At 34.2% G+C, this 19,045-nt stretch overlaps 1 protein-coding gene across 3 annotated transcripts in view; it reads left to right on the plus strand.

The window, feature by feature from the left end:
• Positions 1-19,045, plus strand: part of LOC135076925 (homeobox protein abdominal-B-like) — a 108,700-nt gene that overhangs the window by 75,693 nt on the left and 13,962 nt on the right. For all 3 annotated transcript variants that reach the window (XM_063971440.1, XM_063971442.1, XM_063971441.1), the window contains one exon: positions 15,322-15,412. In XM_063971440.1, coding sequence (XP_063827510.1) covers positions 15,402-15,412 — 11 coding nt within the window. In that variant the 5' untranslated portion in view covers positions 15,322-15,401. The remainder of the gene's footprint in view (positions 1-15,321; positions 15,413-19,045) is intronic.

Genomic DNA, 19,045 nt, shown 5'->3' on the forward strand with positions numbered 1-19,045 from the left:
ATGAACCAGAAAAAACATCGTTGTCTCCATCGTGCAGTCACTGCAGATTTGCAGACATACATACATACATATTTAAAACATTCTGGTAAGTTGTGAATCGTGTATTTTGAAATTGTTATGAAATAATGTGAATAATTTCTATTTTTTGTATTAAAAATGAATATTTTCAACTACCCTCCGTGGTAATACTTTGTGTCCCGACTTAATCGTGTGTGGATACTAAACTACACGTACAAAAATCGTGTTATACAAAATACTTAAACATCCCGACGTAAATCGTGTGTGGATGCTTTATTGCTTATGCCGGCGTATATCGTGTGTGGATACTAAACTACACGTACAAAAATCGTGTTATACAAAATACAAACATCCCGACGTAAATCGTGTGTGGATGATTTATTGCTTATCCCGGCGTATATCGTGTGTGGATACTAAACTACACGTACAAAAATCGTGTTATACAAAATACATAAACATCCCGACGTATATCGTGTGTGGATGCTTTATTGCCTTTGAGCGTATTAATTATCCCGGCATATATCGTGTGTGGATAAGACATTTTTAAACTGATTGCATTTTGCTTTGATTATTTTCCTAACGTATTATCATATAACGTGGGTAGACGTATCAACACGTCGTAAAATAGTATAACATAATTATAAATATAATAATATACAATATACATGGGGTATTTATAATTTGTTACCCTATCAAATACAAAATTTTTTATTGTGAAGTATTACTAAAATAGCATACAATAATTACCTACATCAGACGAAAATACCGGGTATTTTTCAAGACAAAGCCTTTCAAAGACTTTCACAAGGATCTAGCAACAGGTTGGAAAATATTGATTAATGGATTACCTACCTACAAATAAAAAAGACTTGATGAAACATTATTTACTTGCTAAAAATTGCGCATAATAATTACTTCAACAAAGGCACCAATACAACTGAACATCTGATTCTGCTTCTGTTTGCTGTACGCATCCTTATTGCAACTGATTTCACCGAGCCTTCAATATGATTTGATGACCTAGCTATGTCACAAATGGAATAATATTCCGTAAGGAATTATGAAAACCTTGAGCGATGCTGGCGGTTACTTTGTGACACTCATTAGAGAATCACTGTCAAGAAGATACGCTATCACAAATTCCATTAGCAAGCAAAAAAAAGAGATATCATAAAAGATTTATCAAAACGAATCTCTTGTTTGGTTCAGATTTATCAGACCACTCGAAATCATCCATGACTAATATAATTCAGTAATACCAGCCCAGCACGTCTACAACTCATCAGACTTTAAACGCAAGGGGGGCATTGTGAGCGGCAGCCGCTGAGCAGTGAGTGAACCCCGGCCAGCCCAGCAGCCGCCGGCTCCGCCGCCGCCGCCTGCGCCGCGGGGCCGTCTCCGGTTAACCCGAGACCCAACTATCATCAACCGAATCGGAGATGATAATTTTATTCAGCAGATAGGCACCAAGGTGCTAGTAACTGGTAGACTTAAATACTACTAAAATAAATGGCTTACCTAACATAACAAAATTAAATGATACTACTATTTTGTCCTGGATCAGGGTTATAAAATTCCATTTTAAACTTAACCATGCCAAGTTGGAGTACCCCAATGTAGGTCACATACTACACCTGAGGGGAGTAGTAGGTATATTCGACAACTGTACAAAAGCCAAATTGTAGACATAGATTTATTCTAAATTTAAAGGAATTAAATAAATTCATTAATATGAACTATTTTAAAATGCAATACTACCACTGACTTTACATAATTAATTATATAACAATACATTTTATTATGTGAAAACCTTAGATTTGAAAGACTCCTATCTTTTATTACCAATTGCTGAAAATGGATGAATTTGGCTTCGTTTGTCATGGAACTCCAAGCACTTTAATATTCAGTTGTTTGAATTTCTTCGTGATCGATCGTTTTTGTCTTACATCCGCATGGTGCCTTTTGTCTTTACAAAATTATTAAAAGCAGTTTTACACTTTTTGCAATCACTCGGCCAACTATCTGTACCAATACCTGTACCAATTTTTATGTATTGGAACGGTCAGAATGCTGGAATAATGTTCAAACAACGGGAGATTTATAAGAGCAACTAGGGTAGGAGGACAAAAGATTGTTTATCTAATCAAAATAATAATGTTACCTACATTTCTAAAATTTACATTTAATACGATAGAAATTAATTTAACTTAACAAAAGTGCAAGACACTGGTAATGCTAAAAACTACGAAAAATATCATTCCAGTAATTTGCTTCATTCTTGGGGTTATTGACCTCAGCGTGCCCCGCCGTTAAAATTACGGCTGGATGTACACGAAGTTACCGGGAAAAACATCTTGGCACTCAATTACTCAAATAACTACAATAAACATTATAATGCATCTGCCAAGTATTTAAAACATAATTTAGCATAGTGGAGACTGGAGAGATTACATTGACACAGCACATCATGTACCCTGCAATCAAATGATTTGTTTCGATGCCTCAACCACTGGTCAACCTCAACCGCAATCGCGCATCGTGTAACAGCCATCGGAAATTGGTCCCAGTTACAGTTACTTTTACATTTAAATACCCTGGAATTGCTCGCTGCACTCTATGATCTTGAAACATTTGCATCTCACCTACTTATTAAGAATAGACAATACAACGGTTATTGCCTAGTAAAAAAAAAAAGGGGTAGTATACAGCACACTTTAAATAATACTGTTCGAGAGTTATGGAATTGGTGTGGTTGGGTGTGAAAACGCGGTCACAGATTCCGAATCTCGTCAATCAAATATAGACACGTACTATGAATTTAGCAGACTACGCATTTACAGAAATTACATTACCTTTTGGTATTCCAGAATTCGTCTTATTTGCAAGTACATTTACTATTCAAAATCACCAATGTTCTACGAATGCATCTTGGGTGTTAGACCATATTTCCGAAGTTATTGATACTTTAACATTTAATGGAACTTTCTAAAGTTTTATACAATAAAAAAAAAAAAATAATAATAAAAAGAATGGCGCTAAGGGCATAGTAGTAGTACTCCTCGTTTCAAAAGTCATACGTTTCGAACCTAACAAAAATCTGTTGTGTTCGCCCTTCAGAGTTGATCATCCTCTCCATGCGGATTTAACCCTGATGGTCGGCAACTTATCAGGCAATCGCAGTTGAGGCGAGGCGCACCTACTAATTCTCTGGATATGTTAATGACATCTTTCTCACATAGTACATACTAATATTATACAATATACTTCAGGTCTAAAATCATGGTTGTAATTCCAATTCAGCTCATTTATTGGAATACTCAACGGACAAATTAAATTATTCGTGTTAGTTACAGTACAGTACTCTCAATGGTTACCGTTTGACTTTATCTATACTGTTATATCAGGATATTACTACTAATGACTGTATTAAACGTTTTCTCAAAAGCGTGTTTCGCCTCAGACCGCCTAAATATGCCACTACTTGGTATTAAATTATCATTTCCCTGAAAAAAATTACAGTTACCTCTTCTAGTTCTGGTTTCTGCACAGATAATGAATACTCCGAGTTTATCTAATAATATTACTAATAATATTTTATTGTATCCAGACTAAATATAAATTAAACTAGGTAGATGAAATTGATAAAAACATTAAAACCGGACTCGATTAATTTTATCAACCATTTATTATTGTACCTATATATTACCGTACATTATGGACAACCTTGTACTATGCCCAGCCTCAACACTTAAATCTTACATTGACAGGACTATTGGTATACGCACAGATGATAATCTTTTTGTCAGTTACGAAAAACCACTTAAAAAGTGGTAACTCAGTGGAACTTCAAATTTGATAATATCGATTTTTATAGCGCTCATAATACCCGCCATACGGGCTACGTCTGCGTCCACCGGGCTGGCGTTAATTTATTAATAATAATTTAAAATTTGTAAGTCATTCGTAAGGCTTGCAAGCTGGTGGACCGAATCTTGTCAAGTAGGCATTTCTTAAATATTAGACTAGAAACTTACTTAATTTAACTTTTTGTGTGATTGTGATTTTGTTAACTGTTCGTTTCAAAACCATCATTAATTATTACGAAAGTAAGCAATGTTTTGTTTATTTACTAAAATACCTTGAACAAGTTAATAGTTTCTACGGTTGTAATTTTTTCGATGCTCTAAACATCTGCATGTAAAACATAATCATCTTCGGGAGAGATACGAAGTATAATTAAGAATCAAACGAACTTACCTGTGATGTTTGATATCTAATTATACGAGTGTCTTGACCGAAGATGATTACAGTCCCACCTCACCCGGTAATAATTACCCTTAACCGATCGAAAAAATTTGCTCTAAAATAATGACAAGAAATATGGCGGACCGCGGAATGTACTACGGTGCTGAGGAGTCAAAACACGTACTTTATTATATTTAAAACTTATATTTTTAAATAAATATTCTCTAAAAGTGTGATAAGGACGGCATCATCCCAGGTACTGCTGCATGTAAAACATAATCATCTTCGGTCAAGACACTCGTATAATTAGATATCAAACATCACAGGTAAGTTCGTTTGATTCTTAATTATCCAGGCAGACGTATCATATAATTTCGATTTTATTGGACTCGTCGAGATTTTATTTAAAAAAGCAATTAAGAATGCAACTTAATCAAAGCGAATAACTGTTGTTGGTTGTAGTTATTATGTTCTTATTTCGCTATATTTTTTATCATTTACATTTTATTGTATTAATTAATTTAATAATTAGTATTTACGACGTTTGCATAAATGCGAATCAATTATTTAAGCCATGGGAAATGTTTTCGTGGTGTATTTAACTCTTAGTTATACTTAATAGAATTTGTCTACTGTCTGTATCTCTTTGTTCTTTTTAATAATATTTTTGAAATTTAGAATTTTCAGACAGCTTTTACCTTGAACTTTACGATATTTTCAGATCTCTCTAAATAACTTGCCTTAGCAAAACAGAAATGATAGTTTCGTTAAATTAGTCTTTCCCTTAATGACAGGGATTCATTGTCTTTAATAAAAAAAATATCTATAATGATAGGTATTTCTCCATTATTATGTACCAATTACCAACCCTTAAAGAATCCAAGAAAATATGGATAAATTCCTCGTCATCTACCACATCAGGTAGGCAAGTTATAGTTGGCACTGCGGATTCCGTGCTACCCTCATGAGGCCCTCATTTACCGGCACTTTATATTCTTTCCACATCAGCACGATATTGAACGCGTACCTTTCCGTGTATGTGTAGGCACAATACAATCTCGTATAGATCTCGCTTGAGCGATATTACTTGTGTGATTTAATTTTGGGTAAAAGAAATAGAAGTAGGAGACAAAGAATTTTCTTATATAAATTGTCAATTTTCTGTGTTTTGTAGTATTTACCTAACTTTTAATTTTTTGTCATGTATGGTGTACAACAAAGTCTTCCATAATGTTTAAAAGAGAAATTCTGGCAGAGCTGTGCTTGAACTGTAATGGAGTGATTAAAAGGAAAAAATATATATACAATATATTTACACAACTGTTATTGTAGAGCGTCAATTTTATTGAAAAGTCGTATTTTCTTCGATGACGTCAATATACACTCAACATCAAATAAACCGCACCTTCCGCGACGCAAACTTTAAAGATTTTCTTCTGACACAATTATGGTACCCCAACAATATTGGTGTTATTTGAAAGCCCAATAAATATCCTTAAAGAAAAATACATTTCATTTCTAAATAAATGATTAACATATACCATAAATGTGACTTGAAAATAGACCTCACTTTAGGCTCACCTCTGGTATCAATTAGACCAATTTTTATGGTTGTAAAACCAAATAAAGATCTCACGTGTTCTCTTTAACAGATGGATAGCGATTAATCCCAACTTAACAGTTTTATAGTCATAAAAAATGGCTATAGCGTAACTACCTATTTTTTGAAGAAGTGACTCTGGATCCTTGTAAAGACACATTTTTGGGGTAAAAACCTTTCCTTTAATGAAATGAAGTTTAGAACTAGGCTTTCAAATGGTACCAATGATGGTGGGAAGTGGGGATGCATACGTTTGATAAGTGCTTGTCGGGGGAGGTGCGATTTATTTGATGCCGAGTGTATTAACTTTCATTATAGTTTAGAGTTAGTTACTTTTGATCCCAATTTAAAATCGTGATGACTTTCGCCATTTCCAACTCTCTTTTGTTTGTAGTGAGTATGTGTCTCATGAGTATGTACTTGTTTGTGTCTACCAACACACTACCAATCTTCTAATTTGGTTCTTTATAATATTCGTTCTATCTGGAATAAAATTATAATAATTATGTTAAGAAAAAGGTATTAAATTTCATTTAAGAAGGTTGGTGTCAAAATTTACATTCCATAGCATCATAATTGGGGAGGAAATGAACTCACTGAGAGCTTTTAAAGAACCCCTCGATGCGGGAGGGTCCTTTCAAATGTATATTAGGAGACTTTTATACTGGTTTATTTCTATTTGTTTATTTAGTTCAATGAAAGTACAAAAACTGGATTTTAGATTAAAAAGGTACTCTAAAAGTATTTAATTTTCTAACTCTACAACTTTAGACGCGTGAAAATCACTTTCCAGTCACAAGTCTTGTTAATCAAGACCTCTCATTTAAATGTAACCGTACAGAACAGGGGTCAATCTATATTACGAGTGCCATGTTACTCTATTAAACATAATACCTATTTACCCAAGATTTTAGTAAATTAACGTGTTTTAAAATATTGAAAACATAATAAATGATCGTTTGGTAGTTTGGAGTGACTTATAGAGTTTTTTATTAATATGTAAATTAGGCGGTACATATTATGATGATAGCATGATAGCATTTGTTGACACTCTCAAAAAAGAGAAAGTACAATAATATACTTAAATAAAAATACATATTTTGTTAATGTTCAAGCATTGTTCAGACTTTACTAAGTAGACCATTAGGTTCAACGATCCAACCTTGCGTGCTATAAGTCCCCAAAAGAGAAACAGGCTATATACTGCGATGCCTATGAACTAGCTGGCTATATAATATTTGCTTATATAATACTATTGGAAGCATGTCGTCAAGGCTCACAAACTCCATGAATCCCAATGTACCGGAAAATATAAGAAGGTTATTTATATTCGGGGGCGGTTGGGCCGCGTTTTTCTATCGGATCATGCTAACGTAAAATACAAGGTAACTCTCCTATCAAAGTTATAGGAACTTTTTGATGTTTTGTATGGAACATAAACCGGGAATATTGACTGGTTTGGGATTAAATCTTGTAAGTTGAATGGAAAAAGTAAGTTTCAGGGAAATTCTGAGTGGGACGTGACACTATAAAACCCCACGAATTTTTCTGTTTTTTTTTCAGTTTTTCCGCGAAAATTAACAAATCATCTGTGTATAATCAAACTTTCATTATGTCCATGTCATGTCGCTTACTTACATAATCTTAAGTTAGTTTTTTCGACCAAATACCGTAGTTATTTTTGACGTTACATTAAGCTAAGTATACAGCAACATTATTCAATTATTTATAATTCAATCACGGTTCTCGGTTGCATCCTGCCAAATGCAGGCAGCGAATGACAATGGGGGGTGGCGGCCCCGAAACTCCCCGAAACAAAGCTGACACGATACCAGAATAACAAACCTTTTTCTACGTAAAATATCTTTATAAAAGCCACGGAAAGGAATCGCACGATTACATTCTGATCATGCCCCATCTCGCTTCCTCTTTCCACGGACGCGTTAGATTGTTTTTATCACTGATTTATGTTTGTTTAGGCTTGATTTATGGTGATTTAAAAGGATGTTTTAATAGTATACGACAAGTTTCATATTAAATACTGGTTTTTATTAAGGAACTGATATTAGTTAATTGAATATTTACGAAGTTTGTATTTAAAGTTTTAAATTTTCCCATCAAAGACGGTAGTGGTTTGTGTAACAAAGAAATGAAAAGAGCAAACGAAGCTATTATAAAAATATTACAAAAACAAAATCCCGAGTCGCATAGACGTTTTTATATTTCCCTTACATTTGTGCATTCACTTCAAACTTAATTAGACTTTATAGAGCGTTCATTCCCAATTTCGTTTTACTCGCGCCTGACGCACAAGACTTATTCATTGGAGGGCGCGGGAGGGGGGGGGCCTGAGGGGGGAAGGCTCGAAATAGCAAATAAATGAGACGAAAATGTAAATGTTGCGTTGGAGAGATGAAAAGCGTGCCGCCCGAGCGTCTTGTTAAGCCCATCGCAAATGTACCAGAATTAGGTGCGTCTAAAATAATTTTCAACCCAGATGTAACGAACAACGGCACGTATAAACGTCCACAGGAGATACGTAACACAAACATCCGTTGGCTAGCCTTTTGCTTGTCTTGGTTTGGCCCCACATGTAAAGCTTTGCATTTGGTATTTGGCGCTTCGGAACTCGATGAGATCAATACTTGCAAACAGCTATTTCAGTGTAACCGTAATTTATAAGTTGAATTTGTTTCCTGGATACCTAAAAGTTACGATTTGGCAATAACTTTAATTTATGACTACCACTACTATGCCATAAAAACTGTAAAACAAGATCATTGCTACTAATTAAGACATAAAAAAGTTTAGTTAAACTGAGTTTAATAGACAAAAGTAGTTCAATTTGGAAGGGATTTTATTAACAAACATTCAAGGTTTGACTGAATAATATACGAGTACACGTCACTTGTTTTAGGTAACCTATATCCATGATCTTAAATCATCAATGTTATTGGATCAATATTATTTATGATAATATAGCGCCATATGTTACTTCACTCAGATCGGAGTATGACTCAAACTCTACATTATAGGGTTGCCAAGTCCATATTAAAATTCTATTTTTTAGACTAAGATAATTTATTGAAGTATTTGTTTAGTTTCTGATCTCTTGGAAAACGTATTTTAATCTTAATTTTTCATCATGTAGAACCAGTATTTTAATGTTGAATATTAAGTAGAGTCTTAATTAATATTTATTTTCTAACAGTATGTCAACCCTAGCAAAACATATTGAAGCCCTGACGTGTTGAAATCTGAAATATTATCTTGGACCGAGAGTGCGGATATAATAGAATAATTATTTATAAGTATGTGTCATCTCAAATACTTAACTAACTTGCTATGCCTTTTTCGATTAACAATATACCTACCAATATTCAATAAGTGGTTCTTACAAGATAATTATAACTTATAATTAATAGTTACAACTTACAATATACTGTTTTAAATGTAATAATTTACTTGTAGCTTGAGTTATTTAAATAATAGCGTAGTAGTGTCTCAATAAATTGTAATGAATAACGATACTAAAACCTGAACTAATCAATAGATATGGTTAGCTAGAAAACTATTTACGTAGTAAGTATAATAATATAAGTAAATAATACATCCTAGTAGGAGGCCTGCCCACGCTACGTCTTCCAGCCCGTGGTCGCCACTCGACGATCTGGTAAAGGTCGCGGGAAGAGCCTGGATGCGGGCAGCGCAGGACCGTGCATTGTGGAAAACCTTGGAGGAGGCCTTTGTCCAGCAGTGGACGTCATTTAGCTGAAACGAACGAACGAAATAATATATCAGCCAGTATAATACATAATTACATAATCATTATTTGTTGGAATTCACCTCATTATCATTTTGTTTCCCAACTAGCTACGTAAAGTAGTGACAAAAATCTTATTTAAGTATTAGGAAAATTCAAAGAAAAACATTTTCTAAATCTTACATGGAATCGTAAACCATTGTCTAATGAACAGACGTCACATCAATCTAAACGCTGTGGTATCTTATTAACTTGGAATAGGGACGAATTTTCAATAAAAATGTGTAGTTTAATGTGAATTCGACTGTTGCAGCGTCAAATAGTGCGTGACACCCAAAGTGGCCAAAAAATTGACACAAACTTATTCTAATTATAATAAAGACGTGTTGCGAACTTTTTGGCTACTTTGGGTGTCACGAACTACCTATTTGACGCTGACTGTACCAGCTTTCAACTCATTCTACTCCAAGTTTTGTAGTCTAGACAGGACCACGTTGTTTGGTACACGTAAAAGGCAAACAGACAGCACTCCCAATTAATCCTGGCGCCAGACGAAGGAAATGTTAGCCTTTTGGTTCGCCAATCTTAGAGAATTATAATAGAGGTACACCTACTCGTAGCTAGTCCTAACAGTAACTATGATAGAAGTACCTACCAAAAAGCTATAACAAAAGTAAACGTAAAAGCAGACATCAATCGTGCATGAAATGATTGACAATCGGAATAGGATTTAAAAATAAAAAATAAGAAAAACATTTCTTGTGTCCCGAAAACCAAATAATTGACAATCGATTCTAAATTCGAAAAGAAAAAAGTTTCTTAGTGGCCAGGTGTTTCAATAATAAATTTAAATCAAAAGAACAATAAACCCTTCATATTTTAGGTGCCATTAGAGTAAAGAAAAAATAATTCAAGCACATCTTGAAGTTTAAAAAAAATGTGATGATGTTGTTTTGTTTTTTATATCTATTTACATAATGACTGTGTTATATTTTGTTTGGAGGTCGTTAATTATGGAATATCTATGTGAAACATGTTTTACCAGACCCCATATTTGGAACGTAAATGATTAAAATATCAGCAGTAAGGTCAGCAAAGTTAATAAGGTAAGATCAAGATGTCTCTATCCCCCTTTATTGTTTTCCCAAATAAGTCGGTTTCATAAAAGGCCGCATGAGTTGCCGCGACATATGTCCGGGATTACGTTGAATCATTGTGTCCAGACCCCTCGCAAACACTGCTATATTATGTTTCTTATTGAAAATCTTTCTTGGGAAGTCTGCCAGTATACATCTGAAATGTAGAGATAAATTAAGGCATTGTTGAGTCAGTTGATAGAAGGAATGTAATACAAAATACAAAACATTAAATTCTTACATTTTGCTCGGTAATTAGAAAACAAGGGTTTACGTGAACGTCGTATAAAATTAGCATTTTTCTCTCTGTTCCAAATCACATCAATGTAGAGAGAAAATTTTGAATATTTTTTGTACTAATAATTAAAATAAAATAAAAAGAAGAAACCCCGACTTACATACGTAAATCGTTTAGGGAAAAAGCGCTGGTAGTTAGACGAACATCGCGTAAAATGTCCAAAAGGACCAAAAGAACCGAAACACGGTTTATCTGCATAGCACGAGTGGCTCGACCTCGTAATAAACCCAGCGTAAAGCCAACGAAACAAAGAGATGCATTATCCCCCCTCCCCCCAATTGTGATATTCAGCTCCATAAACTCTTGAGCTGAAAACTGGGGTCTTCAGCGATAAGTTAAATAAATCTTCTTTTTTCTATCTGTCTCTGAATATAAACTAATCTTTGAAATTTAAACTATGTAGTTACTTATATTCAATAACTAGCTGTGCCTGCGACTTGAAAATAGTTTGAATATTATGAATTTTCCGCTATTTTTCTTCACTGCTCTGCCCCTATTGGCTGTAGGAAGATGATATTTATATCCTTGATAAATGGGTTGTCCAACACATTTTTTTTAAATCGTACCAGTAGTTTCTGAGATTAGCGCGTTCAGGCAAAGAAACAAACTTTTCAGCTTTATAATACATATAAGTAATAGAAACAACTCCTATATTCATTAAGTAAGAGGTATTTTGTGTCGCATAAAAGTCATAACTCGTGTGCACATGCCTTTATTTAATTATAACTCACCTCGAGTGTAATTAACCACGTTTTCCATACAATAATTGAACGCGCTGTACCTACTTATTAGTGCCATTGTATCATCGTAAATTAATCGCAATCATTCCGATTGGCATTCGATTAATTCTTTCCATGTACGAGTATACAAACTTGATTTGTTATGTTAATGATCGAGTATTTATCTGTAATGTTGATACTGTTAGTTGTTGTTGTTGTACTTAACTTCAAGGCTGTAGCTACAGTCACCAGTATAACAGACTATAGGTACATTTTGAAATATTACATAAACTACCTTGTTACCTACATAAAATCAAGTCATTCAATACAGTGTACAGTACTACAGTAACTTAAGAAATTAAAATGTGTGGTCCATACACAAATTATGATAACTTAGGTGTATTACAATCTAATGCTTATCAAATGCATTGCAAGAAATTCATAAAGAAAAAGGATCTAAGCGTATGTTTTAAGTAATCATCTAAACGTTTGTCACATTCTCGTTTTATTAGCGGCAGACCTAACTTGACGTGTTTCAGCCTGTCTCATACTCATTACACCAAAGTTATGTGCATATACCGTCATATCTAGAAGCACATCGTTGCATCCGCCATGTAACGACTGCGCCTTCAGAGGATCTGATACTGCACTTCTGAGAAACTTGAGTGCATTGCACTGCGTTTTTTGCATTACTATGCGAATAAGTATGACTGCATTGTAATGGAAGCCTTTTGGAGATTAGCTCGGCGAAGATGAAACGAGAATTTTGTGGAAATTATGTTATTTTTAAGGATTTATGCAGGGATATATTAAAAGTCTGACCTTAAAATGTAGAGTTCAGCTTACTAAGCCCCCATAGCCTGAAAGCTGAACTCTGTTTTGATATGGGGGCATATTATGTTAAATAACAGAAGAAAAAAATACATAATCATTATACATGAGTATAATCCACCTTACGATCAATTGATATCATGTACAATTAATTTAATACATTACCATACATACATAATGTTTTTATCCAAGCGAGCGATGTTTTCGAGCAGTAAAACAATCCGTAATAATAATGATTTATTCATGAAAATGAATTAATTTGTCCAAGTGGAAAAACGAGGACGCACAAATCCACTCCTGGATTCATCTGAGCCCCGTAAATATTTTATTGCCACAAGAAAAAATACGCGGACAAATTACCGGGAAATATCGGAACACTTTTCAATCTTATTCCTTAAGTGGAACAAACGATAAAATAAATTCAGCGCTTGTGGGCATTTATGACTGAGATTTTGAGAGGGGGAGGGGGGAGCCCTTTTTACCGTTAATGGAAGCTTTCGGAAACGTTCCGAGATGCGTTAAGAACATACTAAGTAGAGCTTTAGGTCTTTTTCAATTCGCGAAATGTTGTCTATTGTTGATGGGTTGCCTTGCATTATTGTTTTCGTAGTTTAATGGTAGTTTTTGAGCATTATTTATTTATTTTCATACACTTATCGACTTTTTTGGCCCTTCAATGGTTAGTTAGTTTTACAAGTGAAAATGGCCTATCAATTAATTTTCATCATTTTCATTATAAAGAATCTCAAATATGTCTATAATCTAGCAAAGATTAACTATTTAAGTAACTTTGAAGTTTAAAATGAGTTCTCCGAATTAAATATGCATTTTATCACAAACCAAACTACATTCCTGGATTGTTAGTTTGTATGTAAATTCGCTTCAAGTTTTACGACGCCCACTGCCTCCAATCAGAGCCAAATGAAGCTATTAGCTTTAAATTACGACAGTATCAGAGACTTTTTTCGTATGTGGAGATATTTATTATTTATTATTGGTCATTTTAATAGATTTAGCATAGACATTTGGCACTTGGAATGGGCTGAATGAGTAGAATATTTCAGATCGTCATGTTTTCTAAAGGTTAATGAAAGATTGTAGATTAAAGATAAAGATTATTTACAGATAAATGTGAGCATTTGGATGTCGAATGAAAAAAGATAAATCTACTTTTTTTCTGCTATTAACATTCAAGATTGTTTTGCTTGCTTCACCCGCAACAGTCAGTTGTTATTTATTCAAACGTTAACTTTATCCTACTACTCGTAATATTATAAATGCGAAAGTTTGGATGTCTGTATGTTTGTTACTCTTTCACGCAAAAACTATTGAACGGATTTTGATGAAACTTTACAGTATTATTATTTATAACCCAGAATAACATATAGGCTATAATTTATGACGATCTGTGACAAGCAAAATTTCACGTGAGTGAAGCCGCGGGCATACATCTTTCATATTTATACGTATTGTAGATAGAACAGTTAGGTAGGCTTACCATATTTCATAGTCATTAGAAATATCACTTCTTTAACAAAAACACTTTTATGTATACCGTGCGACATTTCTCCACACAATCGGAAATGGATCGATCTACTTATTAAAGAGAGCTTCTTTTCCATTGTACAACAGCTCTATTGTTTCACTGCGTGTCACTGCAGTTACAATGTAACACACAAAGGATTATTATTCAGACTTCAAATGTCAGTTACACTAACAAGATCGTTCCAGTAAATAAATTTTCTGAGTGTACACATATTTACTAGCACGATATGACCTACCCCATCTAGAATCGTAGTAAGAAAAAAGCTGGTTTGTTATATTTTATTGCGTAGTAAAATTCTAAATATGTTTACTTAATTTATAGTGGCAATGTATTATACAAAATTGCCTACAATGTTGAGGAAGTGTGGGTAGGTGCGAGTGTGCATTGTCTTTGGACAGAGAGCATTGTTCTTGAAACTATGATAAATTTTTCAAAATGTCACATGGTGGTTGTAAAAATAAATTATATTTAACTAATAACAATGTAAAATGTTGTAACAAGAGACCAATTTAATAGACCCACATTAAGAAGAGTTTTCACTATTGTGACTTTACATATACATAATTCTTATCTACATTAAATGTAGGTATATGATTAGGTATAAGTAGGTAAATGCTCACGCATCATGTTAAAATTGTCCCCCAGCAATATAAGGATACTAAAAAATAGATAAAAATATTTTCCGGTAACTTTTAGTTCTTTTGGTGTTGCCACTATTGGCTCTACTTATCTTTTTGTTCATACTATTAACTTTTGAACTAAGTTTTCATTGTATTTTATTTTTGTAGACATCTTTCATTTGCACAAAAATTAGTTACCCCACCCAAACAAGTGGAAATAATTTTTCAATCAGTTGTCCAGTGTCCGTCTAATAGCGGGCTCAAGCTACCTCTCAGGATCTACTCTACTAAAAAGTTTAATTTTTCATTTAAGCAATTTAAAATAATACATTAAAAATGCTTTCAATAGTTTTTAATAGAATATACTAAAAACTAGTACTACAGAAGAAAATTCTAAAGCTACCTTTGCACTGCAGTTAATACACATTTTTCTTTTGAACGTACTACACCTCCAGAATCACACTTTCCAAACTTTTATTATTATGTGATAGTCGATATTGTACCTTATTATCTATAACTAAAGCCATATTTTTCCATCTTTCCAGGGGTTTTGCGGGTAAGGTTCGAGCGCGGAGTCCACGCGGTCGGCCTTACTAACAGGTGAGGCGGCGACGCCACACAGAACATGATACTAAGGTTTGGATTTGAACTTTATTTTAGACTTAATACGATTATTATTTGCTTGATAGTTTAGCTTTAATCCAGCATGAAAGGTGCGGACATTTTGAATACTTTTAACGCCTTAAAATATTTTGTTATGTATTCATGATAAATTGATTGAAGTTTTTGAACGATCCCAACTTTTAAAACGGATAATTTCATACATTATAAATCAAAGTATAAAATAACTTAATATTTTTCGTACTTATTATTCTAATAATTAATTATGATGATGATGACAAAAATAAAATAAAGCAATTCGTTTAAATTTTTACTCTACATCAGTCTGTTGAATAAATAAAAAAATATTTTAAAAAGTCTCTATCGTCGTCGTAAGTTTACGTGATATTAGAAATTCAAGTAGAAGGTGTAAACGACAGTTAACCGATCCCTATCTGTTCGTTAATTTGCTTTTATTATACGGAACCCCGCCGGTTTTCGGTATTAATTGATGTCAAAATATACTAAAAGCCCGCAACTTTCTGATATAGCATTAGAATGGCTCATTTAACTTAATTATACATAATAAATGTTATTGCTAACGCTTAATTTGACTGCAGCGGTCAGTAGAAGGATATTAATATTGTAGCAAATAAATTGTAATTATTATTAATGTGTGGTTATTAGTACCCAATCATTATAATAGTTATTAAATAGCTGAAGTTCAGGAAAAATATAATTATAGTTTATTAAAATTGTTACGACAAATTAACGGCCAGTTTCATAAGATCCTGATAAAATTTCAGATATTTAGCTAACATTTAGTTGTAATAATGTTCTTAATGGTTGCTTTTTACCGGTGAATTTTCGTTCCTACTTGATTAATGGGGTAAGTTAATAATTAGATGCTTTATCGGAAAGTCTGTAAAACTTACCTACATGATTCTTGGTAATCGTAATACATAGAAATTTTTTATGTATGTCTTACATACAACTATACAAGACACACGTATGTAATCACACAACATGCATCGCGACAACGTGCCCCGTTGCGCGCAATTATGCGAGCGCATTTGCATTTTATGGCCCCACTCACGCGCATGTGAAGGTCGGGGCGCATTGCACTGAGCTTTTGGCCGCATTAAGACTGCTGATGTGTTGTTAGGGGCTTAGAAAGAAAAAGAAGATTTTATTTGAGTTTGGGTTGAGCTTTAAAAGAGATCAGTACCGGTAGCTCGAAAAACTTTCGAGTTCGAATCGTTTGCGTATTCAAATCGCCATCGAAAGATTTAGTACGAAAACTACAACAGCGCCCTTGTGAACGTGTCGTAAAGTGAACTTAGTATGAGAAATGGTTGCATGAAACTTATTTTGAGATTCAAAATTGTCACGTCATCGTTTAATTAAATACGCAAGCGATTCGAAGACGAAAGTTGTTCATGATAGAGGTACAGAGTGGCAAAAAATTATGTATTTACAAATTTACGGAAAATAATGAAACATTCAAGCTAAAAATTACATTCCTAATTACTAAAAAATTACAGGAGAACTCCTGTAACCAAAGTTAGTCTAACCAAACTGCATTCCATTTAATGTTTTCATTCAAACCTGTCTTGTTCTGCATAAAGAACACTAAGGAAATAAAATAAAATGAAAAAACTTGTAATAATTTGTATTAAGAAGGTACATAATACTTAATGCACCTTTGTATACCATTTAGACCCATTATTATATGTAGTTTATGTCCGACATACCAAAACGCTTCGCCGACTCGGACGCATCGTTTCACCTTTCTGTCATATTAATTCAAGACCCTAATTTATGGCGCTGCAAATTATCGAAAGCGCAAAAAAATCACGTCACAATGTTGCGATTGTGATATTAAGGGCGACGTTTTAATCTGATGCAAAAAATCGCCGGCCATTTCTCAGAATCACTTTGTAAGGCGTTCGCACGAACATTTTTCCCTGTGTCACCTAAATTTTACGATCTGCGGCCGCGGAAAACAGAAAACACGCACGCGTCACGAACTTATGTAAGTTGGAGTTGACACCGACTTTATTGCTGCGATGAAAAACAGAAATGAACTTTTACAACGTCAATCCTTCCAAAGCGCTGCCATGCCGAAGGCACTAAGCGCGGAAATTACGGAGGTACGAGTAAACCATAGCCCAAAATACTGCCTATTCTCAATTTGCATCCATATCGTATTCGATAAACTGGGAATTCGTTTGGATCATGAAAAGCGTTTCTTGCGTTTCTGTAGACATTTTAATTCATCGATCGCCTGTATCGCTTGGTCGATCTATTCCGGGCGGATTACGAATCACAATAGGTGTCCTTGACGATAGCATCGGGTCTTGGGAGCGCTTCGAATACTAAGCGCGCGGGACCACCGGCCGTTCGGCCTAAACGGGCTACAGAATTGGTTGCTCGGAAGAGGTGGGGAAATTGGTGCCGTACTACCTACTTGGGAGTCGGCTTGCTTTACTACTTTTGAGTGTACATTTACTATGTAGCTTGATCTTCACTTAAGTTCACAATTTTCATATTTTGTGATTAAAACTTCACGAGCAACAATTTATCATTGTTTTAAATACATATAGAAAATACATGCGAATTCTAGATCATCATCATGATCATTTTCAGCCATAGGACGTCCACTGCTGAACATAGGCCTCCCCCAATAATTTCCACAATGGCCAGATGGTGGCGCAAATTCTAGAATTTGCGTTTACGTTATAATTTTTAATAAACATCTAGATGCTTATTAAAAATTATAAATCATTGAAATACCTACCTAATACCTGAAAATTGTATCGTGATAAAAAATGCTTTTCAGTTCCTAGAAAATCTTGTCCTAATAACATATTATTATTCGGACATATGCATATTTTGTAACTATCTCAGCGCACAATTAGAATATAGATGAACAATTCTGAAATCACGCCGTCCAGGCCGCCGGACAATCGCCTCCCATCGCTAAGTCGCAGTTAGAATTGCAAATGAATCGGCCGTTTACTCACAAGTCGTAAACCCGGGATATGATCCAGTCAGTTTTCGCGCCATTAACCTCGCCGGACCTCCTCCCACTCCCTCGGGGCTTTGTAAATACGCAACAGACGTGTAACTAGGATTTGATTCGTTTATTTGCATGTTTCGACGTTGTTTGCTTGAATAATAATACCGCGATAAAATTTGGTGTTACACTTGTATAGGAAAATTTCGTCTTCAGTCTCAATGTCGTCTGAAACGTAACGGTTTAGAAATTCTAAATATTTTCTCTTGTCTTTTAGGTAACTGGTTTGTAACGTATTTTATCTTCACTGTCTTTTCCGACAAAAATTCAAAACATGGACGTCATTAAACAAAAATGTTTATTAATTGAATATTCTATCTATGACGTTGGCAACAAGAATTTTCCTTATGAATTTTACATGAAGATTATCAACAAACTATGCAAAACAGGAATATTTAACTATAAAGTACGTACATTCTCATACTTAACCACTGCGGTCGTGGGAGTTACATACGCACTCGTGGCAGAGATAACGAAACTTGACAGCTTGTAATAATGTGTCCAAACTCGTCCTATCACCAGGGCTATTGAAACCCAGAGCCGTCCAGCTTAAGTAGAGCTCCCAACATAAGTTAACAGGCTGCGTTGAT

This window comes from Ostrinia nubilalis, chromosome 12, assembly GCF_963855985.1.
Source record: "Ostrinia nubilalis chromosome 12, ilOstNubi1.1, whole genome shotgun sequence".
Taxonomy (NCBI): Eukaryota; Metazoa; Arthropoda; class Insecta; order Lepidoptera; family Crambidae; genus Ostrinia; species Ostrinia nubilalis.